General features: G+C 44.9%; 1 protein-coding gene, 1 long non-coding RNA gene and 1 other non-coding gene across 3 annotated transcripts; 1 reads left to right on the plus strand and 2 right to left on the minus strand.

Annotated features, from left to right (window-relative positions):
* LOC113622782 (uncharacterized) lies at positions 1 to 12,052 on the minus strand. Its single transcript, XR_003433653.1, has 3 exons — positions 11,670 to 12,052; positions 7,752 to 7,827; positions 1 to 779 (listed from the first exon to the last, which is right to left on the minus strand). It is a non-coding gene; the product is annotated as an uncharacterized LOC113622782 (long non-coding RNA).
* On the plus strand, positions 11,364 to 27,902 carry LGALS3 (galectin 3). The gene is made up of 6 exons (XM_027111301.1): positions 11,364 to 11,471; positions 18,425 to 18,446; positions 19,895 to 20,254; positions 21,707 to 21,795; positions 25,640 to 25,805; positions 27,594 to 27,902. The coding sequence occupies exons 2-6, from the start codon at positions 18,429 to 18,431 to the stop codon at positions 27,747 to 27,749; spliced, it is 789 nt and encodes a 262-aa protein (XP_026967102.1). The 5' UTR covers positions 11,364 to 11,471; positions 18,425 to 18,428; the 3' UTR covers positions 27,750 to 27,902.
* On the minus strand, positions 24,371 to 24,477 carry LOC113623060 (U6 spliceosomal RNA). The gene has a single exon (XR_003433753.1). It is a non-coding gene; the product is annotated as a U6 spliceosomal RNA (small nuclear RNA).
* Positions 27,903 to 27,975: the final 73 nt, after the last annotated feature.

Raw genomic sequence — 27,975 nt, forward strand, 5'->3', positions numbered from 1 at the left:
GGCTTGAACCCATGTGCCCTGCATTGGCAGGCGGATTCTTAACCACTGCGCCACCAGGGAAGTTCCAGTGCCTGATGTTTCCCTGGGCACTGGGGATAAAGTAATGACCGAAAAAAGACAGAGCCTTGGACTGGTGGTCAGAATCACACCAATAGATGTAAATTACACTCTGTGATAAGTGCTTATCTTTCCAAGAGGAAATTCTCCCTGTTCTTAATTTGTCCCTTTTGCCTCCTTGTATCCCAGCTGCTTCCCCTCTCCAACATCAATCTCATCCACCTTCTTCCCTGTCAGCAACGTGCTCTGGTTCTTCCCTTTTACCCTGCCTCCAAACATCTTGACAGAATAGTTTTATATTCCTCACCTTCTTTTCAGCCAGCAAACCACGTAAGTTGGTTTCCGTCCACCCCACTCTACTGAAATGCTCTCTCAAGGTTGGCAACAAGGATCCCACCATTACAAATCCTCATCGCAGCTTCATCGTGGCTCTGGCATCGTGGTCCTCTCCCAGGACCTAACACCCCAACTACCTCCATCTGCGAACGTTCTTCCCTACCAGACAGTGCTCTCTTCTTTCTCCTTACACTGCCAAGCCACTGGTGTTCCCAGGGTTCTGTCCTCAGCCCTCTCTGTCTTCTCTCCAATCTGGGAGATGCCATTCACTTTCCAAGCGTCAGTGACACTCTCTTTAATCACAGCTCCAGTTTGGGTCTCTCCTGGGCTCAGATCCATATTTCCATCTCAGCCTTTACTCTTGGATGCCCTGTTGAACTTCAGATCTAAGGATGTGCAAAACAAAATTCATGGTTTTCCCTCCCACCCTGCTTCTCCATTTCTATCACAATCAATAATATCATTTTCCCTTCAGGCACCCAAGTCAGAAGCCTCCAAGTTACCTGTGATCACACTTTCCTCCTCATTCAGGCATTCTATCTGCCATTGAGTTCTACGCCCAGAATGTCTATCCCAACAAGGGATGGCAAGTAGGTTTCACCTGATGTACCGACTCTAACCAGTTAGTAGTGGCTGCCTGGAGGAGCACTGCTGTGTTGGGAAGGATGCTGAGGCAGCTTGTGGCCTAACCAAGAGAAAGCACCGTGATCAGCTGTCGGTTCTGCTTTGGGTGGTGGTGCACATGCCAGGTATTTGCCATCCAGCTCTAAACCTTCCCTGGTGAACAAATGAGATCACCCTTCACCGTTCCCATTACCCCTGCTCTGGATACTCTCTTAAAACGTATTACAGGGCTTCCCTGGTGGCGCAGTGGTTGAGAGTCCGCCTGCCGATGCAGGGGACGCGGGTTCGTGCCCCGGTCTGGGAAGATCCCACACGCCGCAGAGCGGCTGGGCCCGTGAGCCATGGCCGCTGAGCCTGCGCATCCGGAGCCTGTGTTCCGCAACGGGAGAGGCCACAACAGTGAGAGGCCCGCGTACCGCAAAAACAAAAAAAATGTATTACAATAGTCTCTGGGGGTTGCCTCCTTTCAGTCTCTCTCTTCTCCACATCATCAATCATCCAGACCTTGGTTTAGCTCTCCGAAGCAAAGATCTATCTATTCATGCCTGTTTAGAAAGGCTCCCTCATACCAGAATAAAGCATACAGCACTAAAGGCCATTTAGACTCTAACTACAGCACACCTACCTACTGCCATATGCCCTGTGCCTCCCAGATCAGGCAGTATAGCATCACGGTTCACGGAACAGATTTGAGACTGCCCTGCCCGGTTTCAAACTTCAACTCTGCCACTTCGGTTGTGTGACCCTGAGCGAGTTATTTGACTCTGTGCCTCAGTGTCCTCCTCGGCAAAATGAGGAGAATAATCCTACCGAGCTCATAGGGATGAAATGAGTTAAAGGATAGAAAACACTAGAAGAGCTCCTGGCATGTGATAAACCCAATATAAACACTGACTCCTATCACTGCTACTACGCCTGGCACACTTACCCCAGTGACTTTGGTCAAGCTGTTTCCACTGACCCTGCCCCACCTTCCCCCACTCCCAGGAAGAATACATGTTCCTTGCTCTGTCCTCCCCCAGAATGTGTCATACTCCTCAACCCCAGCAGTTATCACAGTGTACTGTACTTAGTTGTGCTTTTTGGTTTTTTGGCCGATCACAGCATGTGATCTTAGCTCCCCAACCATGGATCGAACCTGTGCCCCCTGCAGTGGAAGGGCGGAGTCTTAACAACTGGACCGCCAGGGAAGTCCCTGTACTTAATTTTTTTTTTTTTTTTTTTTTTGCAGTACACGGGCCTCTCACTGTTGTGGCCTCTCCCGTTGCGGAGCACAGGCTCCGGACGTGCAGGCCCAGCAGCCATGGCTCACGGGCCCAGCCGCTCCACGGCATGTGGGATCTTCCCGGACCGGGGCACGAACCCGTGTCCCCTGCATCGGCAGGCGGACTCTCAACCATTGCGCCACCAGGGAAGCCCGCTGTACTTAATTTTTAATGTGTGTGCCTGACCCAATAGTTGGGGGCTCCTTGAGGTCAGGGAAGGTTCATGAGAGAAAGTTTAGAGATGGATGGGTGGGTGCCTTATTTACTTCTATGTCCTCTACTTCTAACATGGTGTCTGGAAAATAGATATGATTACGTCTGAATGACGACATGATGAATGAAGGAAGAAATGAGTTGGCAGAGGCAGAATGAGCACTGGGTAGTGATAACGATTATAGCTGAAACTGTGGTTTATCTACAAGGGAGCTAATAAATAACAGTCAGTCTATTGGAATCCTGTATCAGTAGCAGGTATATTTGTTCTTACTTTTACACCAGTGCATCACCAGGAATCGATTACCCAGTTCTGACTTTTTCTTTGGCCCCAGAAAGGGCTTTTATTCACCTAAATGTTATAGTGCACATTCTCATCTCTATAAACACCAACTGCATTCTTCACGGCCCAATTCCAACGTCACCTCCAATTCTATGCTACATTTACCACAAACAGAAGCTCCTTATTGGACTGTAAGACCCTTGAGGATCCCATGATCATGGCTATCAGGAGCCTGTCAATCCTGCTCTAACCCTACAGTTAATGATAAAAAGGGATTTGGAGAGCTTTGACTTACCACTTGGATTAGAAAGAATTAGGTCTCTTCTGAAAAGTACTTATCACATCACTGCCTAACACTCTGGGTATGATTCGGAATGTACTTTTTTTTTTTCTTAACATTTTTATTGGAGTATAATTGCTTTACAATGGTGTGTTAGTTTCTGCTTTATAACAAAGTGAATCAGCTATACATATACGTATGTTCTCATCTCTCTTCCCTCTTGCATCTCCCTCCCTCCCACCCTCCCTATCTCACCCCTCTAGGTAGTCACAAAGCACCGAGCTGATCTACCTGTGCTATGCAGCTGCTTCCCACTAGCTATCTATTTTACATGTGGTAGTGTATATATGTCCACGCCACTCTCTCACTTTGTCCCAGCCTACCCTTCCCCCTCCCTGTGTCCTCAAGTCCATTCTGTAGTAGGTCTGGGTCTTTATTCCCGTCAGAATGTACTTTTGTAGGCAATAGATTTCCACAGTTTATAGTAAACAGCCAGGCATACTTATATGCCTCTTAGCTTCTCTTCGAGATTTACCACCTTGGTTCTGCCCTTGTGGGTTCAGAGCACATGGCATGCCCTTCAAACATGCAGAGGGGGGAATCCTCCTCCATGTTCTCTTATTTTCTGCACAAACCAGATCTCCCAGTTCATTCCACAGAGATATTTGTTTGCTGACCAGCAGATGCATTGAAAATATGCACAGCACCTTGCCAGTGTGCAGATTGGAAGGACCTGTGGGCAGGAGCCTGTCAACTCTGTTCCACCCCACCCCGCCACAGCCCTGGCAATGTCCAGAGTTCCCTTTGCTCCGCAGACGAGATGCTCATCTATAGCGGCTGAAGTGCTTTCCAGCTGGCCTTCCCCTCTTTGCTTCCCCTAACCTAACAGACTGGCAGGTTGGAGAAGACACACACAGAGAGTGTATTGACTGTTCCACTTTTAGCCGAAGGCTGAGGGAAATCCACGTAAAGCAAACCTATGTGATTCTGTGCTGCGGGGAGAGGAGGTTGCATAATTTGGGTGTGTATGTATGATTTGGGGAGGGAGTAAAGAAGAGGATAGAATCTGCTGAGGGATAGGTGGGGAGAAAAATGACAGTCCTGGAGAACGCAGCAAGGTGGAGGCCGTGAGTATTTGTTGGGGACGAAGACCAGATAATCGTGAATCTGAGCAAGCCTGGGCTGACAGTGGACAGGCCACCTTGTAGAGAAGGTGTAGCCCAATGCCAAGTTCCCAGAAAAGACCTCCCAAGAGCAGGGTGTTCCCCAGGCCCCTGAGTTGTGGATGGGCGGTGTGAGATTCAGCAGGGAAATCCTGGAACATGAGTCAAATAGCAGCAGCTATGGCAACAACACTGAAAGCCGGTTCTGGTTCAAGTCTTTCTTTCTTTCTTTTTCTTTCTTTTTTTTGGCCATACTGTGTGGCTTGCAGGATCTCAGTTCCCCGACCAGCGACTGAACCCGGGCCCCAGCAGTGAAAGCCCGGAATCCTAACAACTAGGCCACCAGGGAACTCCCCCAATTTTTTTTTTTTTTTTTTTTTTTTGCGGTACGCGGGCCTCTCACTGTTGTGGCCTCTCCCATTGCGGAGCACAGGCTCTGGACGTGCAGGCTCAGTAGCTGTGGTGCACGGGCTTAGTTGCTCCGCGGCATGTGGGATCTTCCCAGACCAGGGCTCGAACCCGTGTCCCCTAGCATTGGCAGGCAGATTCTCAACCACTGCGCCACCAGGGAAGCCCTCTCTCTTTTCTTTACTCAACCTCTTTGCTCCCTTCTTTGTCTACTCTCCCCTGGCTCTCTCTAACAAAAGTTCTCCTCATTCAGGCGCCCTCAGGATCTTCTGGGATGCCACCAGCTTCCTCAAAGTTCCTCCTCCCCATCCTGGTGAGAGGCCTCTCCCAGGGTCCTTGCTTTCATGGCAGGGTCCTAAAAATCTCTTTATCAGTAGAAATCAGCCAAACTATTGCTCGAGGGCTAATACTGGGCTTGTCCCTTATTTCAAATAGCATAGTGATTTGTATATAGTAGTCACTCAATGATATTTTTATTGATGTTATTAGATTGCTTTTTACACTTATCTTGGAAGAGTTTTATAGGCTTTGGGTAGGATACTGTTGACTCATTTACTGCATGTATACAAATTATAAATTCCCAGGCACACCCGATCATAGCAAAACCCTTTTGTTAGCTCTAAGGGGCATGGATTTGACACAAAAAAGCGGTGCTTGGGGATGTGCAATTAAGGAAGTGAAGCGAAAAAGATGTTTGAGCACATGATGAACCCACTAAGTAGCAAGGGCATGCGCTTTATCTATCCCTGAAATGACCGAGGATTACTGGAAAGAAAGGCAAGAGGGTGACTCCTCTCTTGTCTTCATAACAACTGCTTTGGCCATCACTTTTTCTTATTACCAGAGGCTAGCCCTCTAAGGACAGCGATGCCACTCCTCGCCCTGTGGCCTCATGACTCAGTCTTAAGATTTACAGCATTTTCTGAAGAGGCAAAGGCCCTTCCGGTCGGTAACTCCTTTTTAATACTCATAGGTTAGTCACTTACTATGGATGATTCTTTCAAGTCAATTGGTTGCCAGGCACCCTCTTCAGAGAAGGGGTTATATTTTCATAAACAATCCCCAGCATACAGTGACTTCTATGTATAAGCCTAGAGGGGGCAGCAATGAAAAAACAGTACCAGCCACTAAGGCACTTTCAAATGCATCCTAAATGATGCAAGACACCTTCCCAATTCCCTCAAGTGAGTCCTTCATGTGCACACTTCCCTCCTATGGTAGAAAACTGGATGAAAGAATTCATCTTTACACAATGAATTATTTGGTTATTTTAGAGAGGACGGGAATTATTTAGGAACCAGATTATACCTGGTTTCCTCCCTAGTTTACATAAGCCAGTCCCTGCAAGGATTCACTGCTCCGTGATTGTCTAGATAAGTTGTAAAAGTCAGGACTTCTGTTCTGTTCCTAGACATGGATGAGCTTGGATAACTGTCACTTTCCCTGACAGTAAAAATGAGATGATAATACTTATGTATGTCTTCCAACAAAAGGATAAGACAAAGTTAAAAGGAGAGTATACATAATTTGACTTTCCTGTGCAAAATGTACTAAGGAGGGGCTTCCCTGGTGGCGCAGTGGTTGAGAGTCTGCCTGCCGACGCAGAGGACATGGGTTCGTGCCCCCGTCCGGGAAGATCCCACGTGCCGCGGAGCGGCTGGGCCCGTGAGCCATGGCCGCTGAGCCTGCGCGTCCGGAGCCTGTGCTCCGCAAGGGGAGAGGCCACAGCAGTGAGAGGCCCCCATCCCGCAAAAAAATTTAAAACGTTTTTTTTTTGCTTTTTATTGTTTTGTTTGTATTTTACAAACATAGCAACCTATTAATTGAATTCTTCATTATTAAAATTTTAATCATTTTAAGAGGCATTAAATAGTTAACTAAGAGGGAAAAGCACTGAAAGTGATAAAATCAAACGGCCACAGGGTTTTTCTCCAGTGCTCACACTATGAATTTATTTACTTAGCAAATGTTGAGTGCCTACTATGTGCCTCTTTGATTCATCAGTGAATAATACAGCAAAGAACTCCGTGGTCAGGGAGGGGAGTAGAAGAAAGTCAGGGGGAACCAACAATAGACAGTAGGTACAAGAAATAAATCAATTCTGTAGCATGCTGGAAATTGATAAATACCATGAAGAAAAGAAAAATTAGAGCAGGGTAAAGGGGGACCAGCAGCACGAGGAACTGGGGAACTTTTGAGCTGCAATTTTGAATAAGGTGCTAAAATATTGAATAGTAGACTCCTGGAGAAGGGCCATTCGAGCGAAGACTTGAAGGAGGTGACAGAGTCGGTAATGGGAAGAGAGAGTTTCACATATGGGGACAGCCAGGCAAGGATGCTAAGCTCGGAGTGTGCAGGGATGGAACCGCTGGGGGCCCTTGTGGCCCCAGTGTGTAAGCAAGGGGAGGAGAAGAGGAGGGAAGTCAGAGTTAAACTCCAAATATAAATGTTTGCTTCCTTCAACTTTCTTAGGGGCAATACAGCTTTATATATTACATATCCTTCATTCTCTGACATCATAAGGCCCACGCAAGCAACATTGTCAGGCTACCTGGGTCACCTTAATGTAATGTCGGAGTTCACAGGAACGTTGCAGTCCATCATGAATCATATATTTTAAAAACATTAATGTATCTTAGTTTTCAGAGTTATTTACAGATACATGGAGTGATAAATATTTATATATCTAAATATATTCTGCGGACATAACATGTAATTTGGACTTTTCATAAATTTCTACCCTTCGATCCTATTGTATCAGAGATTACACCACGAGGCCACATTTCCATTTTCCACTTTGGTTTACTGAGTGAACTCATTGCCCAAAACACAGAACACATGTAACTACCACCAAGTTACATCACAACTCCCAGTTGGCCAGTTCTAGCGAGGCCTCCTTTGTCCCACTGTGGGACTATGCCTCCCATAGTCCGTTCTGGCACAGAGCAGAGCCCTCCGCAGCCCCTCCCCTGCTCAGTTCACGCCAAAGAAGTAACCTGTGTGGACCCTACTCATGCTAACAAACCAGTGTGCCGGCCACCTCACCTCACTCCCCTACCCCCCACCCCAGCCCCTGGCAGATGCAGCCTCTGCCCGCCCCTTGGGAAATGTCCATTACCTACATGAGGGAACTCCCAGCGCCAGTGGGTCTTCCTGGTGAGAACACCAACGTCGGTCCCAGGAGTCTGCTCTGGAAATCTGCAAAGAGCCAGCAAGTCCTGGGGTGTGTGCAGAAGGGGAAAGGATAGATGCCTTATATCCCAGAGCTGTATTTTGTCACTTGGGCCTTGACGCCACCTCTCAAAAAGCTTTCACAAAGACAGCCCCATCAGCTTCTGGCCCCATTCCTCTCTCCCTGGGGCTCCAGCCCAGCAAAAGAGGCTGGACTGGAATTGGTTTCGACATCCCCTGCCTAGTTCTCTGTCCTTACTCCATTGTCTAGCACCAAGTCCCTTCCTCCTCTAGCCAAAAACCCAAAAGCTCCCAGACACAGGTCAAGCAAATACAGAGGCTTTCTCACATATGCTATCAGCCAGACACAGAATCCCACTATAAGACAGAAAACTGTCCCTCAGAATTGAAACACTGGAATCAAAAGAGCAAGTCTGCTCCTCTGTTCTTTCAGAGATCATTTCACGGTGAGGTCAATTCTTCTTTCCTTTTCTGAATGATCCCCTCCAACTTCTAAATCTACCAATCTTTGGTGGTCTGCTGGCAGTGGCGTTTTCCCTCCCTCCCTCCCTTCCTTCCATCGTTCATTGGTGTATTCTTTGCCTCAATCTGTGGAATAGCAAATCCCATTTCCAAAGGCTTATTTCTTAGACCCTGACATACTTTCAACTTGATCTGTGTTGTGATCTTGGTCATATCTAATTCTCTATGCCTCAGTTTTTTCATCTTTAAAATAGGGATAAAAATACCTACCTCCCCCCCCCCCATATATGCATGTAAAGCACTAGGTATAATACAAAGCACATAAGAAGTGCTTGATGAATAGTAGCCGTTAATATTATCTAAACTTCATTTACATATACACATAAAATGAGATATATTTATGTATAATGGATATATATACATATATATATATATGAAATGATTCCAATAGTTACCACACCCATCACTTCACATAGTTACCTTTCTGTGTGTGTGATGAGAATATTTAAGATCTACTCTCTTAGCAACTTTCAAGTATTGTTAACTATAGTCACCTTGCTATACATGAGATCCCAGAACGTATTCATCCTGTAACTGGAAGTTTGTGCCCTTTCTGCCTCTCCCCATGCCTCTGGCAACCATCAAACTATGTTTCTGTTTCTATGAGTTCGACTTTTTTAGATTCCACATGTGAGTGAGATCATTTCGGTATTTGTCTTTCTCTGACTTACTTCACTGAGCATAATGCCCTCAAGTTTCATCCATGTTGTCACAAATGGCAGGATTTCCTTCCTGCCATTTTTTATGACTGAGTAATATTTCACTGTGTGTGTGTATGAATGTGTATAGATATAGAGACAGTATATAGCTATAGATATATATCTCACATTTTCTTTATCCCATTCATTCATCCACGGACACTTAGGTTGTTTTCAGGTCTTGGCTATTATAAATAATTTTGCAATGAACATGGGGGAGCAGATATCTCTTCAAGATAGTGATCTGATTTCCTTTGGATATGTACCTAGAAGTGGAATTGCTGGATCATATGGTAGTTCTAGTTTTAAGTTTTTGAGGAACTTCCATACTGTTTCAATTTACATTCCCACTAAAAGTACACAAAGGTTCTCTTTTCTCCATCCACATCGTCTCCAACACTTATCTCTTGTCTTTTTGGATAGTAGCCATTCTAACAGGCATGAGGTGATACTTCATTGTGGGTTTGATTGGCATTTCCCTGATGATTAGTGACGCTGAGCACCTTTTCATGTACCTGTTGGCCATTTGTATATCTTCTCTGGAAAAGTGTCTGTTTGGTTCCTCTGCCCAGTTTTTAATCAGATTTTTTTTTTTTTTGTAATTGAGTTGTATGAATGAATTCCTTACATATTTTGGATATTAACCTCTTCTTTGGATATATGATTTGCAAATATTTTCTCCAATTCTGTAGGTTGCCTTTTCACTTTGTTGATAGTTTCCTTTGCTGTGCAGAAGCTTTTTATTTATATATTGGCTGCATTTGGTCTTTGTTTCTGCACGCGGGCTTTCTCTAGTTGTGGTGAGCAGGAGCTACCCTTAGTCGCGGTGCACGGGTTTCTCATTGTGGTGGCTTCTCTTGTTACGGAACACGGGCCCTAGAGTGCATGAGCTTCTGTAGTTGTGGCTCGCTGGCTTAGTTGCTCCATGGCAGGTGGGATCTTTCCAAACCAGGGATCGAACCTGTGTCCCCTGCATTGGCAGGCAGATGCTTAACCACTGCGCCACCAGTGAAGTCCCTGTACAGAAGCTTTTTAGTTTGATGTACTCCCACTTGTTCACTCTGAGCTTTTATTGCTTGTGCTTTTGGTGTCATATCCAAAAAAATCATTGCTAAAATCAATGTCAAGGAGTTTTCCCCTGTTTTCCTCTAGGAGCTTTATAGTTTCAGGTCTTACATTTAGGTCTTTAATCCATTTTGAGTTAATCTTTTTTTTTTTTTTGAAGTATAGTTGATTTACAATGTTTCAGTGTACAGCAAAGTGATTCAGTCATATATATATTATTTTTCAGATTCTTTTCCATTATAGGTATTACAAGATATTGACTATAGTTCCCTGTGCTATACAGTAGTTCCTTGTTTTTTATTTTATATATTGTAGTATGTATCTGTTAATCCCAAATTCCTATTTATCCCCCCCTCACTTTCCCCGTTGGTAACCATAAATTTGTTTTCGATGTCTGTGAGTCGAGTTACTTTTTGTGAGTCTGAACTTAAAAAGAAATTCATCTTTGACATCCTTAGCCATTTCACTCAGCTATTACCCAGCTAAATGCTACCAAACAAATACCATTTCTCTTGGAAGCATCACTACTTGTTGTAACAACCTTTTTGGAGCCATAGCTTTATTTTATTTAATTCTTCCCTCCTTTATCAGGACTCTTCCCAATAGGAAGTGATTCACCATTTCAATCATTCATTCATTAAACAAATATTTACCAAACACAGGGTAGATGCTCAGGATGCAGTGGGGAGCAAACAGCAAAACAATTTAGGGCTCCTAGTCTGAGGTGTGGACCCACATCACAGTTCATAAAGGGAATGAAAGCAAGGCCAAGAACATGGAGCATCTCACCTAGCATCTCAGAAAACTGTGACCCAAGTCACTGTGCGAAGGCTTCGATGCTGAGAAGGGATTTAGGTAAAGTAAATGCAGAAGGGCTGAGAGTGCCTGAGATTCAGGCAGAAAAAGAGTAAACACGGTTAAAGCAAGTAAGCAAGCAGAACTCCCCAAAGAAGCACACACAAAAAGCTTCGCAGACTCTCCCAGTCTTGGTCTGAGGAGTTAGCAGGTGAATCTGGTGAGAGGGCGGTGAACTCCGATCTCCAGCGGCTGCGGAGGAGACCAACTGGACGCTGCGGGGATGGAGGCCTCGGGTCAGGGTCCCTCCCGCCGCTGTTCCGAGTCAGGCGTCTCCTCTGCGCCCTGGAACCGCGGCGCCTGGGCGCCCGGGTGTCCAGCGAGGCCGGGGACTCGCCCCGCCTGGTCCGCAGAGCGAGGCCGTGGGTGGCAGGGGTGGCGGCCCCGCCCCGGGAAAGGCGGGCCTGGCCCGGCGTATTTGAGGCGCAGAGCCGGCCGCCACCCAGCCAGGACGACAGCACCTCTGCCGAAGCCACCCCCGCAGCGCGCGAGCTAGTGCCGAGGCGTCGGGTGAGTGGCGCGGGGCGCCGGGACTGGGGCGCGCACGGGCTTGCTGGCGGCTGAGCCTGTCAGGGCGAGGGCGCCCGGGCGCTGCTCGGTGCGCGGCCGGGGCTTGACTTCCTGGAGGCCCGCGGGAGGGGGGTCGCCGAGAAGGGAGAGCGGAGTCTGAGACTCGGGGAAAGTTAGCAACGCCTTACAAGGACTCACCTGCATTTACTCGAGGCGGACGGGTGTGTCACCCTCTGAGGCGACTGGGAGGCTCAGCCCCGGCGTCGCGCCCTCCCGTCGTCGGCCGCCCAGGGCCGCCGGCGGTGAGCGGCGGGCGCGCGCGCATCACCCCAGCCGCGCGCTCCAGCTGGGCGGGAGGAAGCAGGCCTTCCTGCCCCCAGTCCACAGAGGGTACTGCTCCCGGACTCTGTCGGGCGGCTCCACGACCCCTGACTTGGCTGTCGACCACTTGATCTTGCTGTGGGATGGGAATGCGCCCTGCTACCTGGCCAACAGGGTCAAGGGCTGCAGCCTCTCTCAGGATGCTGATCCCGTAGAAAATGGTGCTGCCCCAAGGCTGAGTGGACATGTGCCCGGCTTGACAAGGACCGTACACCCTCAGTTTTTGCAAATCAGTGACTCATCCCTGTCCAGATTTGGGCATTAACGATCTCACATCTGTGCCGGGGATATGTGGGGTGTGGCACAATGTTGGTCCCAGGGTGCAGAGGCCTAGCTGAGGCGGGGGTGGGGAGGCTTTTCAAACATGTTTGAGCATTTATTCTGGATTGTGAGTTGCTCAAATCAAAGCACTAAAATGCATGCACTTTGAGGAGTAAGAGCTCAGGGACACAGGGCTTGAGGCCGTGCCTTAGGCTTCATTCATGCCCTCCCCTTAGCGATTCCTATTCCAGATACCGTGGAATATTTGTAAACTGACTCCTGGGAGTTGGGTTGCTGGACAATGAGGACAGTTGGACCTCAGTGACCCAGTCTGTTTCTAGGATTCTGGAAAGGGAATGGAAGAAAGGCTCATTTAGTTCTGAAGAAAATGATAGCAATGAAAATTGACCTCTTGGCACAGAGCATGAGAGAAAATTTTCACCAGCTTCCAAAATTCTGACTCATTTGCGTCAAGTTTATCTTTCATACTAGGAAATTGTTTCCATAAAAGTTAAAGTTTAATAACAAAAATTTATTGTTCCACAATAGTCTCCTTTTCAGACATTGACTTTGAATCCCTAGAGGAGAGTCTTTCAATCCTTTGATGGCTATGCCTCATCCTTGATCTATGGGAGATTGGAGCTCTTTCCTAAGTTAATAATGTGTGGGCGTTATACTTAGAATCAACATTTACTTCATATTCTTGGGAGAAGTTTGATGATGGGTCTTGAATGTTTTGAGCTTAGAAATATTAGGTGGTGCCTCACCAGGTTACATAAGAAGTAGAAAAGAAGGAGCATTGCTTGATAGATTGACCCTAAAAGCTAGTTTTGGGTTTTTTTTTTTGTTTTTTTTTTTTGCGGTACGCGGGCCTCTCACTGCTGTGGCCTCTCCCGTTGCGGAGCACAGGCTCCGGACGCGCAGGCCCAGCGGCCATGGCTCACGGACCCAGCCGCCTCGCGGCATGTGGGATCCTCCCCGACCGGGGCATGAACCCGCGTCCCCTGCATCAGCAGGCGGACTCTCAACCACTGCGCCACCAGGGAAGCCCTGGTTTCTTTTTAAGACATGCTTTTCTTTTGTAAGTCACCAATGCCTTTTTTATTTTTATTTATTTATTTAAATTTATTTATTTTATTTATTTATTTTTGGCTGTGTTGGGTCTTCGTTGCTGTGCGCGGGCTTTCTCTAGTTGCAGCGAGCGGGGGCTACTCTGCGGTGCGCGGGCTTCTCATTGCGGTGGCTTCTCTTGTGGAGCACGGGCTCTAGAGCGCAGGCTCAGTAGTTGTGGCGCACAGGCTTAGTTGCTTCGCGGCATGTGTGATCTTCCCGGACCAAGGCTCGAACCCGTGCCCCCTGCATTGACAGGCGGACTCTTAACCACTGCTCCACCAGGGAAGTGCAAAAGCTAGTTTTAAAAAAAATGGAATAGCAAATCTCACTCTGTTGAGGGGTCCTTAATCAATGACATTTTGCTATGCCACAAATATGCAGAAGTGCTTTATAAAGACTTTTTACTTACTGCTAGTGAGGTCAAAGGCCAATATTGGTCTCACCTGTGATTTAGATACTGTTTGCCTAGAACCTTCATCAGTCAGACTCTAAATTTTAACTCTAATACAGATATTTATTCATATAGTAAAACTTGAGACTCTTATGTTAACCTTAAATACCAGTTGGCTTGTAAACTTCATATACCTGAGACTCATAGTAACTGATCTAAAACTTAGCCTCTCTTTCCTGTGATAGTTTGGGACACAGGCTTCTCTGAGGACAGCTAGTTAACATTTTGTGTCTGGTGCCTGAACGGGTTCTTCTCATTAAATTCTGAGTGGTAAGCCTGCCAGGGCAGTAATTCCAATGTGCTGCTGACTAAGTATCATGTGTTCTCTCTTGACTGATGTTCAGCTTTTCCATAAGGGAAAAAAAAAATCAGTAACTGAGAGGCACAAAGTAACTTTACCTTCCTTGATGCTGAGGAACAATGATGAAAAAGAAATCCTAGTAAAGGACCAGTTTCCTTTATTCTAACCAGCATCGTTGAATTTGGCTTTGGTAAGTGAGCGTTCCTCAAGGCCTTTTCCATGTTTCAGTAAGTCCAGGACGTAGACTGCCTGTCCTGTGTTCTTTGGGGAGGAGTGTGGGCAGTGCTTGGGGTTCTGAGGAAATACGTTTGTGATCTGCTTCCCTTACAGCTCGTATAAAAGTTGGGGCCCTTTGTGGGCAGAAATTTCAGAAGTGCTCCTGGGAACCCTGGCAACTGAATTAATTGCTGCATGGGCCTAGAATAGCTTAGTACAGTGAATAGCTACTCTTTATTGAAGGGCAGAGCTGCAATTAACAACCGATTAAAGTGGCCTGCGTTCTGACTCATGTTTAAATTCCTTATTCCAAAGCAATACTGAACTACTTTCTGTAGGTTTTTCCAAATGTGAAGACTCAGGTAGTAGTTTTTAAATGTTTTTGTCTTTGACGTAGTGTTTCTATCCTGGCTTTTCAAAATTCTCTGATTCTGGGAATGCCAGAGTTCACAAACCTATAGTACCTGTGGAGTGGGAAGATTTTTTTAATTTTACATTTGATTGTCTCTATAAGCTACTCCTCTAAAAAAAAAAAAAAGAAAGAAAGAAAGAAAGAAAAAAAAAAGAAAATTTCCAGGCAAGTAGGGAAGATATTTACCCAAATAGATGTGGTTTTTATTTTTATTCTTTTTTTGGTTCCTTTTTTTGTTTTTAAGTTCTAAGGTTGCTAACCTTGATTTCAAAAGAACATTGGTTAGAACCTGTTTCATCAGAGATCTGATGGTTGGGAGTTGACATAATCAAAACAATGCATACCCAATTTTTGGAAAAGTAAGCTTTATCGGTTTAAATGTGGTTATAATTAGCAAAGTGACTGTGCAAAATGCCATCCTTGTATTCAATGTCACTGCACACTGAGTCACCCAGCTAGTTTTCTGACAAAAACATGATTTTTTTTTAACTTATTCATTTTATTTACTTATTTTTGTCTGCATTGGGTCTTCGTTGCTATGGGCTGGGGCTTCTCATTGTGGTAGCGCACAGGCTCAGCTGCTCCACGGCATGTGGGATCTTCCCGGACCAGGGCTCGAACCCATGTCCCCTGCATTGGCAGGAGGATTCTCAACCACTGTGCCACCAGGGAAGTCCCCATGATCTCTTTTTAATTTGTTTACAATTTCAGCATGTTTATGCAGTTCTGAATGTTTAAGCCAGAGAATGAATTTCTAAATGAAGTAACTAACACTTTCGAAGGACTATACTTTAAAATTTCAAAGTGTGAGGTTTTATACTAGTGTAAAATCAGCCTGAATTAGGAGTCAGGATGCTTGGACCCTGGTCCTTGGCCTGCCAATGACAGAATGACTTTGGGTCACCACATTACCTCTCTGAGACTCAGTTTCCTCACCTTTAAAGTGAGGATATTAATTTTTCCCTGTCAATCTCATAAGATTATTATCAGAATCAAAATAGGTAAGGTATGTGAAAGTGCTTTGTAAACTGAAAAGCACCACATAAATGCAGGGTGTCATTATTCTAATGGGCTTGTCTAATGTGTCACAACACAATCCAAACTGTCATCCTTGGTGTCATGTGAAACACAGTAGAAATAAAGTGGAATCTGCTTTGTTTCTTAAATTGTTTGGGGCTAGTCGGAAAATAAACTGAATATGCTTGAACAGAAACTTTGAAAAGAATAAATGTTACATTTTAGAAATGTAAATGTAAATGTCTTTGTGTGAGTTTCTGGTTATGATCAGCCTTTAAACACATCTAAGTTTAATTGGATTTATGTTAATAAGACACTTTATGAGGCCAATGGAACAGATTTAGCTAGTTTTAACAATTGAAACTACCTTTCTGTTTTTTATTGACTTGCATAGGTACATTTATGTGAGGATACATATGCTAATTAGCCTACACCAGTGGTTCTCAAACCAGGCACAATTTTGCCCTCTTCCCGCTTCCCCCAGGGTTATTTGGCAATGTCTTAAGACATTCTGCATTATCACGATGGCGGGGGAGGGGTGCTACTGGCATCTTGTGTGTTGAAGCCAGGGATGCTGCTGCACGTACTGCAATGCACGGGACAGCCCCTCCCTACAAAGTATCCCACCTGAAATGTCAGTGGTGTGAGGTTGGGAATAGGCCTGAACACAATGGGGATATTTAAAAGAAGTCAAAACACTTACAATGTTATTGCTGAGGCTTTGATACGTTGCCCAGGAGTGTAATCAAAGGAACTAAGCTTTCTGCCCACTATGAAGTTCAAGATTGTTTCCTACTGGCATCCAAAATGAGAAGCTTTATTTTCTTGACTTAAGAAATGTCCTTTCTTTCTCTTTAACAACTCTTAAGTTCTTTCCGGGGTAGCAGCACAGTTTTCAAGGCAGTGGTAGCCTTTTGGGGAAGGAAGCGCAGAAGAGCACCTGACTTTTGCTTTAAAAGGTCAAATACTATATACTAAATACAGTGAATATAAGCCCTGGGAGAGTCACCGTGACTTCCTAATCAAATTGCTAGCAGTTTCCATGTTGGAAGATGGGCACAGTGGTAACAGTGACAACCTGAGTGTTTCCAAATATATTTGAGAATGCCCAAATTTTAAAAGAGATGTGCAAAAAGAAAGACAGAGTACTTTATCCTACAGCAGAGTAGGATAAAATATCTGGTGTATAAATAAAGCACACATTAAGTTCTAGGAGGAGGTCTGCCTGTTTGGTTTTTTAACAATAAAATCTAATATTCTACATTTTTAGGACCTATCAAGCAGCCACCATTTACTCAATTATTTTAAGAATAATAATTGAGTAACTATCACAAATAGGCGACTTAAGGAAAAAGAGATTCTGATTGTTCAAGTCCAGGTAATTTTGGCCACAGCACCAGTGATCCTGAGCTGAGAAAACTCACCCAGGCCTGAGGAGTCCAAAGCTACTCTCCTCCCCTCACCGCTAGAGGGCACCCGCAGCGGGAGCAGGTGTAAAACATCGTGTTTGGATGGGGCCTTGGCACAGGGGGAGGAGCCGGAGAAGCAAGAATGATGTCTCGGGGCTACCCTTTGAGGCAGCTGTGGGCAAGGCCAACCCTTTCTGGTAGCATCCTACCCAAAAATATTTTCCTCCACATTGTCTGACTTTTTTTTTTTTGCGGTACGCGGGCCTCTCACTGTTGTGGCCTCTCCCGTTGCGGAGCACAGGCTCCAGACGCGCAGGCTCAGCAGCCATGGCTCACGGGCCCAGCCGCGATCTTCGCGGACTGGGTCACGAACCCGAGTCCCCTGCATTGTCAGGCGGACTCTCAACCACTGCGCCACCAGGGAAACCCTGACTTTTTTTTTTAAACCTTAGTTGTTTGTTATACTGCCAGACATTTCATTTGGAATAACAAGTATCTTTAAAAAAAAAAAAGGGAATCATCTTGTGCCCGCCTTTCTTCTTTATTGCTCCACATCACAATCTCACCTTTCCTTCAAGGCTTAGCTCAAGCAACACTGTCTCTTCCCCTGTTAGAAGTCATCTTTCGAGTTGTGACTTCCCACAGCATGCAGTCTGGCTCACAGCGTCCATCACTTGTGACCCCCTTCTGGCCTCTGGACCCTTTGGCCATACATCTTGGTCGATCTCATCTTCAAACCCAGACAGGAGCCACCCGGTGCCTGGCCCAGAGTAGGCATAAATGTGTACAAATGAAGGAATAAATCAACAGCAGCAACTAGGTCTTGGAGGGTGGGGCCCGGGAAGGCAAGGATTGTCTTTCAAATCTCAGTAGGAAGAACCAACCGCTTCCTCCCAAAACCCAGAGGAGGGTGTGGGGCTGTTAGAGGGAACCGGAGGGGAGGTGGGTGAGATTAATGCACTGAACACTTTTTATGAGGTGGTAGAAAAAGAACACAGGAAGGAAGGTGAAGGAGGACCAAAAACCCAGGACCGTTTACATTTGTTACCTAGGAAAGGGGCAGAGCATTTTATTCCCCCCTCTCCCACCTGCGTTGGGTCGCCTGGTACTCCCAGGATTCAGGCCACAGGCTAGTGTGATTAGAGTTTAAAGGTATGAGTTAAATAGGGCGTGGTGATCCAGGTGGAGTGCATCTCCGCCCTTTGATGAGACATTTTTGTGGTTCCCTGCTAATGATTTCAGCATATTTGAGGAATAGACTGGCTTGTGTTAGGAGAATGCCTGTACACTGACTAGACCTGCACAACGAGCTGTTTGTGATGTTAAATTCATACGGAAACCAGTGAAATCTTTTAGGATCAATAACCTGTGTTTGTTTGTTTCTCCTTTCAGGAAAATGGCAGACAGTTTTTCGGTAAGTGTTTTATGTCTGTTTTCCTACCCTAATATGTATACAGTCATGCAGGTTGAAGGTTGTTTTTTTTTAACCACTCAAGTTTTCCTAACTCTCCCACCACTTGGCTTCCTCTGGCCTCACCCGTCCAATGAGGGCTTGTTAGCTGGAGTCTTGTTTTTCCAGCAACAGATTTGGGAAGAAAGCCAGGAAGAGAGAGGCCTGGGCCTCACTAACAGTAACCCCTTTACCCAAGGCCTAGGACAGAAGTGGGTGGATTCCACTGGCAGGAGCTGAGAAACCAGCTGAACAAAGGGCAGTGTGGTACAGTCTGAGCATCCTGATTTTTTTTTTTTTTAAATCCTGCAGTGCCTTCTACTCCTCCTTTCCCAAATGCTGGAGTAAGAAGCAGCCAAAATAAATTCCTATTAGCATGCTTATGTATTCTCAAATTCCTTAACAGAATGACTCACACCACCTACAGCCAGGAGCTTGAGTTGTTTTCTAAATCCGGTTTACTTTCCGTCATCATCCAGCCCTCTGTTTCTCTCTCCCCCTCCCCCAGACCCCATGGGCTCCCTTCACAGCCTCACTCTGCTGCCCCGATACCAAGTCTGGGGTTGGGCTCCTGATGCACCAAAGGGTCAGACAATCCTGGCAGATCATATTCAGTCAACATAGAAGTTTTTACTGAGTATCTTCCATGTACCACCTAGCACTCTGCTAAATACTGTAGATGTCAGAGAGGGAGAAGGCAGAGTCTCCTCCTGGAGAGAAAGGACACAAACCAACACTGGCACAGCATCTTGCGGTCTATAAAGAGCCGTCCCAAATGCTGCCTCATCTGTTCCTCACAACAATCACATGAGATAAGATCATTATCCCTGTTACACAGACAAAGACACTAAGTCCTGTACAAGTGGCATGATGGCTCCAAGGGTTTGGGGCTCTTGAAGGATGGCACTGGATTTCAAACCAGATCTTGTGATTCCACATCCCTGTGTACAAGGCAGCTTCTCTGATACGAGCCTGGATGCCACTAAGTGGTGACTAACCTGGTGCACCTGAAGTGCAGTAGACATCCAGCCAAGGGAAGGCCAAGGCAAACAGCGCCAGCTTGGTGGAGGTTTTCCAGCCCACATGCATCTTGATTTTCATGATTGTTTTTCTCGTGTCAGAAAGTATGTGCTTTTACACAGAGGATGGCTAGCTCCTGACTTTAGCAAATTACGAAAAGGCAACCCTTAATGATCTGAGACGATGGGAAGCAAGAATAGAGTGATCAAGCATGTATAATCCTAAAGTCTAATTTTAGTCTTAGGAACTCAAAACTAATAGGTGGGGGAAATTTTATTGATATGAATTTCATATCTTCAGCATGTCGCTCTAATTCTTAGATCACATATTCCTGAAAATTCTGTTGTGGTGAATGTCTTTCATCCTATAACTGTTTATGTCTTTCTTTCCAGCTTAATGATGCCTTATCTGGGTCTGGAAACCCAAACCCTCAAGGATGGCCTGGTCCATGGGGAAACCAGCCTGCTGGGGCAGGAGGCTACCCGGGAGCATCCTATCCTGGGGCCTACCCTGGCCAGGTACCACCCGGCCCCTACCCTGGCCAGGGGTTACCCCCAGGGGTAACCCCTCCTGGGGGTTACCCAGGCCAGGCACCTCCAGGGGCCTACCCTGGCCCAACTGCACCTGGTTATCCTGGACCAACTGCACCAGGTGCCTACCCTGGGCCTGGGGTCTACCCACCTCCTGGACAGCCAAGTGCTCCTGGAGCCTACCCTGCTGCTGGCCCTTATGGCGTCCCCTCTGGACCCCTGGTAAGATGGTGTTAGTCATTTCGTATGCTTGACTGTGATCAGGACAAAGCTAATGAAGCCCGTAGCAATTCTCTGGAGCAGTGGTGCCATCACTTTGAGGTGCTGTGGCTGGGAGCTGGCTCTGGGTACTGACCTGCAAAGGGCTCCTGGGAGAGCTGAAGCTTTAAACTCACTGCTTACAGCTGCTTTGCAAGGACCAGCCACAGTGTATGTTGGTCCAATAGAAAAAATTGCTGCTCGTGTTGAGTTCAATATGTGTACTGTTAAAGAGAAGCTAGTGCATCTTTTAAAGGCATCTGTAAAGCAGCTTTAATATAAATCAAGTTAAGATCATAGCAATGGGGGAAGTTTTGGTTATTATTATTAATAAACACTGAGTATATAACAGGTGCCAGCTGTGTGCTTCTACATGGATGATCTCATTCAACCCCATAAGCACCCTCTAAGACACTGTTATTATCCCCACTTCACAAATGAGGAAATGGGGCAATAAAGAGTTATACAACCTTCCCATGGTCATAGAGGGAACCTTTGGGGGAACCACGGTAATCGGGTTTTTAAAAACCTAAAGATAATTTTGTCATCTAAGGATTAATTTTTCACTTACATTAAAACCCATTTTAATAAATGAGTTCTAAGCATAAAACTCTGTGGGGCTCCAGCCACATCTCAGACACACACCCTTCCCTTCCAAATAGTGTAGTTGGGAGAAAAGATACAGATATGAGGAAAGAGTTCAATAGCACAGGACTATTGAGTTCCGGGAGGAAGCACAGGACTAGTACAGATCAGACAGATCAGTGCTAGAGAGAAAAGACTTGGGTGATGGTCGAACCCAGGGGGAAACAATTTTACAGGAAAAAGAGAAGAGGCCAAGGACAGAGCATTGGGAATATTTACAGCACCTTGAACATAGAAGGTCAAGAAATATTTGTAAAATGAACTGGGGAAGGTATTAATTGGAAAGTGTCCATTCTACAAATATCAAGTACCTGCCACATTCAAAGCACTCCTCAGGGCCTTGTGTGAGTGGAACATAGGGGGCCTCAGAAGCCCAGAAGGTACCACAGTGCCTGCCCACAGGGAGCAGAACAACCTGACAGAGAATGTTATATGACAAGGATCTTTCCAGAAAATAGGTCAAGTGGATGAGTTATAGATTGGGATGGGCCTTGTCATGAGAGATACAGTGCTCCGAAAGGGAACATGTTCTGCCTTTGGCACCAATTAACTGATGGCCTTATTCTCGATTATTAGCTGCAGTTGTGTAGGGAGCCTTCTCTCTTCAGGCCCTGGGCAAGGTGGCCTGAGAGTCTGAAAAGATGGCTAAAGTAGGGTTATGTGTTATTCACACGTATTAAAAGTGGTTGAACTTTAGCGATATCTTTTTCTTTCTTGCCTCAAGAAAACATGACTCTTTAGTGATATATATATATTTTTTTTAATTCCCAGAATGTGCCTTATGACCTGCCTTTTTCCGGAGGAGTCATGCCTCGCATGCTGATAACAATCCTGGGCACAGTAAAGCCTGATGCAAACAGGTAAAGAGCAAAGTCAGCAAGTCTAACATATTTACTGATTGCTTTTGGAATAAAGGGTGATCTGTTTTGAATTTTGATAGAGTTTTTAAAATTGCACATTTAGAATCTTGGCTATACCATAGTTTGGGATTTCCCCATAAATCAATACGCATTCCCACCAAGAAGACAAGGTTTCCCTCACTAAATCTTGTGTTTCTCCCAGAACCAGAATAAAACAGAGTTCTACTTTGTGAGGACCAAGAGGAAGAGCAGGAAAACCCATTCTTTGGTTCTTCTAGGCAGTGAAAGCCTTAGAATTAAAGGAAAGTAGAGCCTTTGTAATGTAATGTTTGGCCATCCCTCCACCTCTGAGCCATAGATTGTCTAAAACACAAAGCCCATCAAAAATTAGGGTCAGGGACTTCCATGGTGGTTCAGGGGCTAAGACTCCATGCTCCCAGTGCAGGAGGCCGGGGTTTGATCCCTGGTCAGGGAACTAGATCCCACATGCCTCAACTAAGAGTTCTCAGGTTACAACTAAAAAAGATCCCACATGCCACAGCTGAAAGATCCTGCATGTCGCAACGAAGATCATGCGTGCCGCAACTAAGACCCGGTGGAGCCAAATAAAAAAAAAAAAAAAAAAAAAAAAAACTAGGGTCAAAGACAAAAAGATGTCTAGTTGATCTGAGAGCTTAAATATTATACCTCTCGGGGCTTCCCTGGTGGCGCAGTGGTTGAGAGCCCGCCTGCCGATGCAGGGGACACGGGTTCGTGCCCCGGTCCGGGAAGATCCCACATGCCGCGGAGCGGCTGGGCCCGTGAGCCATGGCCGCTGAGCCTGCGCGTCCGGAGCCTGTTGCTCCGCAACGGGATAGGCCCGCGTACCGCAAAAAAAAAAAAAAAAAAAAATTATACCTCTCTGTCCTCATAGTGGTACAAATCTCCCTGCAGTTGTGCAGATCTTGGTGCACTCTCAGATTTGTGAGCTTGGCCGCCATTTCCGTCTTCATACCGGGTGAAACAGCAGTCACAGATTCCCACGTGTCGGCCTGGTCTACAGATGATAAGTGACAAGGTGGGGAACCCCAGTCTTCTGAGTAGACACTGTTTACTTAAAAAGTTTGAAAAGACTGCAAGTTAAAGACTTTGTAAAAATAAATCAGCCTCTGCCATTGGTACTGGTGGGGTGAGCTCGGGGCGGGTAAGACTTTGAGCTCACTTAGGAAAATCCATGCTGATTTACGGGCTGCCCTGGGATGCTTGGCTCTGGTTATCACCACTGGTTATATTTATATATAATACAAGCAGGCTAGGGCTATCCTGAAGCTGTTCAGTATGTCTGTCCTTGAGGTTAGTAGTACTATTAAAGCTCCTAGATTAATTAATATGTTTCTGGGTCTTATAGACAGGATACAAAAGGTACAAATTCCAGCTGTGTACACAGGTTTATTTAAGAATCTATAAACAGCCCCTGTGAGTGCCTGTCATCTTGATCCGCGTGAATCGGCAGGAGCAACCTCCTCTGTTACCAGGAGGTGGACTCAGATTCTGATCTGATCGTTTTACATTCAGCTAACCAGTTCACTCCACCTCCAGCCAGCCTGCTCTGGTTCTACGTGGTAGTCACTACCCTAAGCCAGCTCTTCCTTCCACACAGCCTATACAGCTTCTCTCAGCACAATACTTCCCTACATAATAAAGCTTGTCTCACAGCAAGTTACACAACATATATATCCTCTGCCTGTGTCCTTATCCATCTTGCCTCCCAAAATAACATAGGACCCAGCGCCCTGATCCTCTGCAGACAGCACTCACGATTTGGTAATATCTGCTCTCCTCCTGCTGCAGCTGCTGTCATGCAGGACCACACTGGTATCTTTGCCTTATTTATGACTGTTGCACTAAAAAGGTTAGTTCCAATAACAATAGAGATGTCGACTGAGACTGTGGCAGGTCAAAACCAATTTTGGTTGAAATGATTAAGGTGGTAGTAAACTGAGAAATGTATTGCTTTGATCTGCAAAATCTATGTGAGCAGTTACATGAAAGAAAAAAATCCGTACGGCGGTAGAGTTGACAATTATCTTCCTTTTCACAGCTGAGAAAATACAGGCATTGCATATTTAGTCAAATACAACTTCTATTGCCATTTGACCATATTGGTCCTTTCCCTGTGAATTTAATCATTGGTGGTTGTATGTGTCTGTTACTGGGTGAATTAAATACCGAAGGAATCATTGTTAGTAGGTCTAGAAAGCAGACCTTGCTTTTTTTTTAAAATATTTTACTCAATTGAATTTTCTTTTTTAAAAAATTTATTTTTATTTATTTTTGGCTGCGTTGGGTCTTTGTTGCTGCGCACAGGCTTTCTCTAGTTGTGGTGCACGAGCTTCTCACTGCGGTGGCTTCTCTTGTTGTGGAGCACGGGCTCTAGTCACCCATAGTTGTGGCACGTGGGCTCTAGAGCACAGGCTCAGTAGCTGTGGCACACGGGCTTAGTTGCTCCACGGCACGTGGGATCTTCCCGGACCAGGGCTCGAACCTGTGTCCCCTGCATTGGCAGGCGGATTCTTAACCACTGCACCACCAGGGGAAAAAAATAGAACGCTTCATGAACTTGCGTGTCATCCTTGCCCAGGGGCCATGCTAATCTTCTCTGTATCGTTCCAATTTTAGTATATGTGCTGCCGAAGCGAGCACACCTTGACTGTTTCATGTGTAGAGAGTAAAAAGAGAATTACAGCTGAATAGGAGGATCTGACCAAAGACAACGAGGCCAAAAAACTCAACACATAGTCTTGTGTACTTTGAGATACTGTGGTAGTACATCGAATACCGTAGTCCCCCCTTATCTGAGGTTTCGCTTTCCACGATTTCAGTTACCCAGGGTCAATCGCGGTCTGAAAATATTAAATGGAAATTCCCAGAAATAAGCAGTTCATAAGTTTTAAGTTGCCACCGTTGTGAGCAGCATGGTGAAATCTCACGCTGTCCAGCCCCATCCTGCCCAGTACATGAAATCATCCCTTTGTGCAGCAATATCTGGCCTATTAGGCACTTAGTAGCTCTCGGTTATCAGATCCACTGTCGTGGTACCCTGGTGCTTGTGTCCAAGTAACCTTTTACTTAATAATGACCCCAAAAGCAAGAGTAGTGATGCTGGCAATTCATATATGCCAAAGAGAAGCTATAAAAGCCTCCTTTTAAGTGAAAAAGGGAAGGTTCTTGACTTAATGGAAAGAAAAAAATTGTATGCTGAGGTTGCTAAGATCTATAGTAAGTACAAATCTTCTGTCCATGAAATTGTGAGAAAGGAAAGAAACTCATGCTAGTTTTTTTTTTTTCCTGTCATACCTCAAACTGCAAAAGTTACAGCCCCAGTGCATAAGTGCTTAGTTCAGATGGAAAAGGCATTAAATGTGTACAATATTTTGAAAGACAACATTCACATGACTTTTACAACAGTATATTGCTGTAATTGTTCTATTTTATTATTAATCTCTTACTGTACCTAATTTATAAATTAAACTTTATCATAGGTATACATGTATAGGAAAAAAGTGTGCGTGGATAGCTAGCCAGCTAGCTAGCTAGCTAAATAGATGTTTGGTTCGGTACTATCCATGGTTTCAGGCATCCACTGGGGTCTTAGAACATACCCTCTGCACATAAAGTGGAACTACTGTACTTGGCCCAGTATACTTCCCAGTTTGAACCCATTCTCTGGTTTATTTGCTTTCTGTTTAGAAATTTTTCCTGTATTTTATAAATGATTTGCTCTTTAGAAAATTTTATGTTCTTCACTTGATACAAATGTACAACTTGAATAATTTTACTAACTCTGGTCTTTGGTTTAAAACAGACTTGCTTTAGATTTCAAGACAGGAAATGATGTCGCCTTCCACTTTAACCCACGCTTCAATGAGGACAACAGGAAAGTCATCGTTTGCAATTCGAAGCTGAATAATAACTGGGGGAAGGAAGAAAGACAGACGGTTTTCCCATTTGAAAGTGGTAAACCTTTCAAAGTAAGTTATTGCTACTATTATTTATTGATAATGTATATTTCTCATGGGGAATCACTCTTAAACCACAATGCACAGGAAATGAATTTTCATCAGCTGTCCTGGGACACCTAACCAGTACATCTGCTCTCCATACCAGGGGACAGGTCTCAGAAATAGTGGCACTCTCCCCAACTCCATTCAGGCACCTTACCATCACCCGTTACCACCCTTCTGAGTTTAAGCTTTTCTGGAAGTGAGAAAAATAGCATCTTTAATAAAAAAAGTAGAGAGTCTTTATGGTACAGTTGGGCTGAGACTTAATTCCTCAAAACAACATAGTTAGCATGGCAATCAAAACAAAATATTGGATTTCCCTGGTGGTCCAGTGGCTAAGACTCCATGCTTCCAATGCAGGGGGCGTGAGTTCAATCCCTGGTTGGTGAACTAAGATCCCACATGCCGTGTGGCATAGTCAAAAAAAATAAAAAAACCTAAAATTTTTAAATTCTAAAAGTAATACATACTTGTTTTATGAAAAGAAAAATTTATAGATTTTAAAAAATTAACTAAAAAGTCCTCCATCCTTTACTGCTTCCCCCATCCTCACAAAGGTTTCAACATGAGTAACTTTCCAGTGTTTTCTATGACAAGCAACACACTTTTCATTTTTAAGCACTGCTTCACAAATATTTATTAGGTCCACAGTATCAGGTAAGGGTTGACTATAGATTGGGTTATAAAACAGCTAGACCGGGCTGCCCTGGTGGCGCAGTGGTTGAGAATCCACCTGCCAATGAAGGGGACACGGGTTCGATCCCTGGCCCAGGAAGATCCCACATGCTGCGGAGCACCTAAGCCCGTGCGCCACAACTACTGAGCCTGTGCTCTAGAGCCCATGAGCCACAACTACTGAAGCCCGTGGGCCTAGAGCCTGTGCTCCGCAGCAAGAGAAGACACCACAGTGAGAAGCCCGTGAACCGCAACAAAGAGTAGCCCCTGCTCGCCGCAACTAGAGAAAGCCTGTGCGTAGCAATGAAGACCCAACACAGCCACATATAAAAATAAATAAATTAATTAAAAAAACCCAGCTAGACCGCCAGCTCAAGGGCAGGGTCTAACAGGGACCATATTCTACATTTGGTGGACATCTTTCCTTATGAGAACATTGCCACCTAATAGTTCTTCATTGTTCAGATGTGTAATAATTCAGCCTGTACCCTACTGATGAAAATTTGGAGTATGGAAATATTCCAAACAAATAAAACCGGGAAAGTTTTATTTATTTTACTAAAATACTGTGATTACTATCCTTATAAATCTTTGCTTCCCAGAATAACTTTACTCAAAGAATATACATGTTTAAAATTTAGATAAGGATATTGCCAAAGTGCTGCTTCCAAAAGGATGTAAGGATTAACACATCCTCTAACTACCGGGAGAGTATGTTTCCCCTACTCTTGCCAAAACTGGTTATTGTCAATCTTCATAACATTTGCCACTCTAAGTAGAGGATTCCTATTTTAGCATTTAGTTTTAGTTTTAGTTTTAGGTGGTTGAGGCCATCCAAAAACTTTACCTAATCTTTTCCTCTGTGGCTTCAACTATATATCCTTCTAAAAATTTTATCATTTTGTTTTGTTTAAATCTTGAATAAGTTGGAGTTTATTTTTGCTGTAAAGTTACTTTTTCTGACTTTAATTAGTTCTACAATTGATCATAAAGGTGAAATGCTGGACATCCTGAGCTCAGGCCACACTGGTTTTGTGATGAATGGGCATTCCTAACAGTTTTGTGTACGTGCCATTTCAGATACAAGTCCTGGTTGAAGCTGACCACTTCAAGGTTGCGGTCAATGACGCTCACTTGTTGCAGTACAATCATCGGGTGAAAAATCTTGGGGAAATCAACAAACTGGGAATCTCTGGTGACATAAATCTCACCAGTGCTTCGCACACCATGATATAAAGGAGCAGATACTTTTTAAAGAAATGAAATTGAACGTAAACCTTACACATTTAAAAGTTTCCTGTTCACTATGAGTGAAAAATTTTACCTTTATTCATCAATGTCCTTCTTGCAAATCATCCATTTAATAAAGAGTTAACTGTCTTCACATGTTATTTAATTGGGGCAGTTTATTCTTGATAATGCGCAATGGACTCAATGGAAAAGGACTCAATGGAAAAAGAAA

Source organism: Aethalodelphis obliquidens, unplaced genomic scaffold, assembly GCF_003676395.1.
Source record: "Aethalodelphis obliquidens isolate GAN/ISIS:26980383/991018 unplaced genomic scaffold, ASM367639v1 scaffold10, whole genome shotgun sequence".
NCBI lineage: Eukaryota > Metazoa > Chordata > Mammalia > Artiodactyla > Delphinidae > Aethalodelphis > Aethalodelphis obliquidens.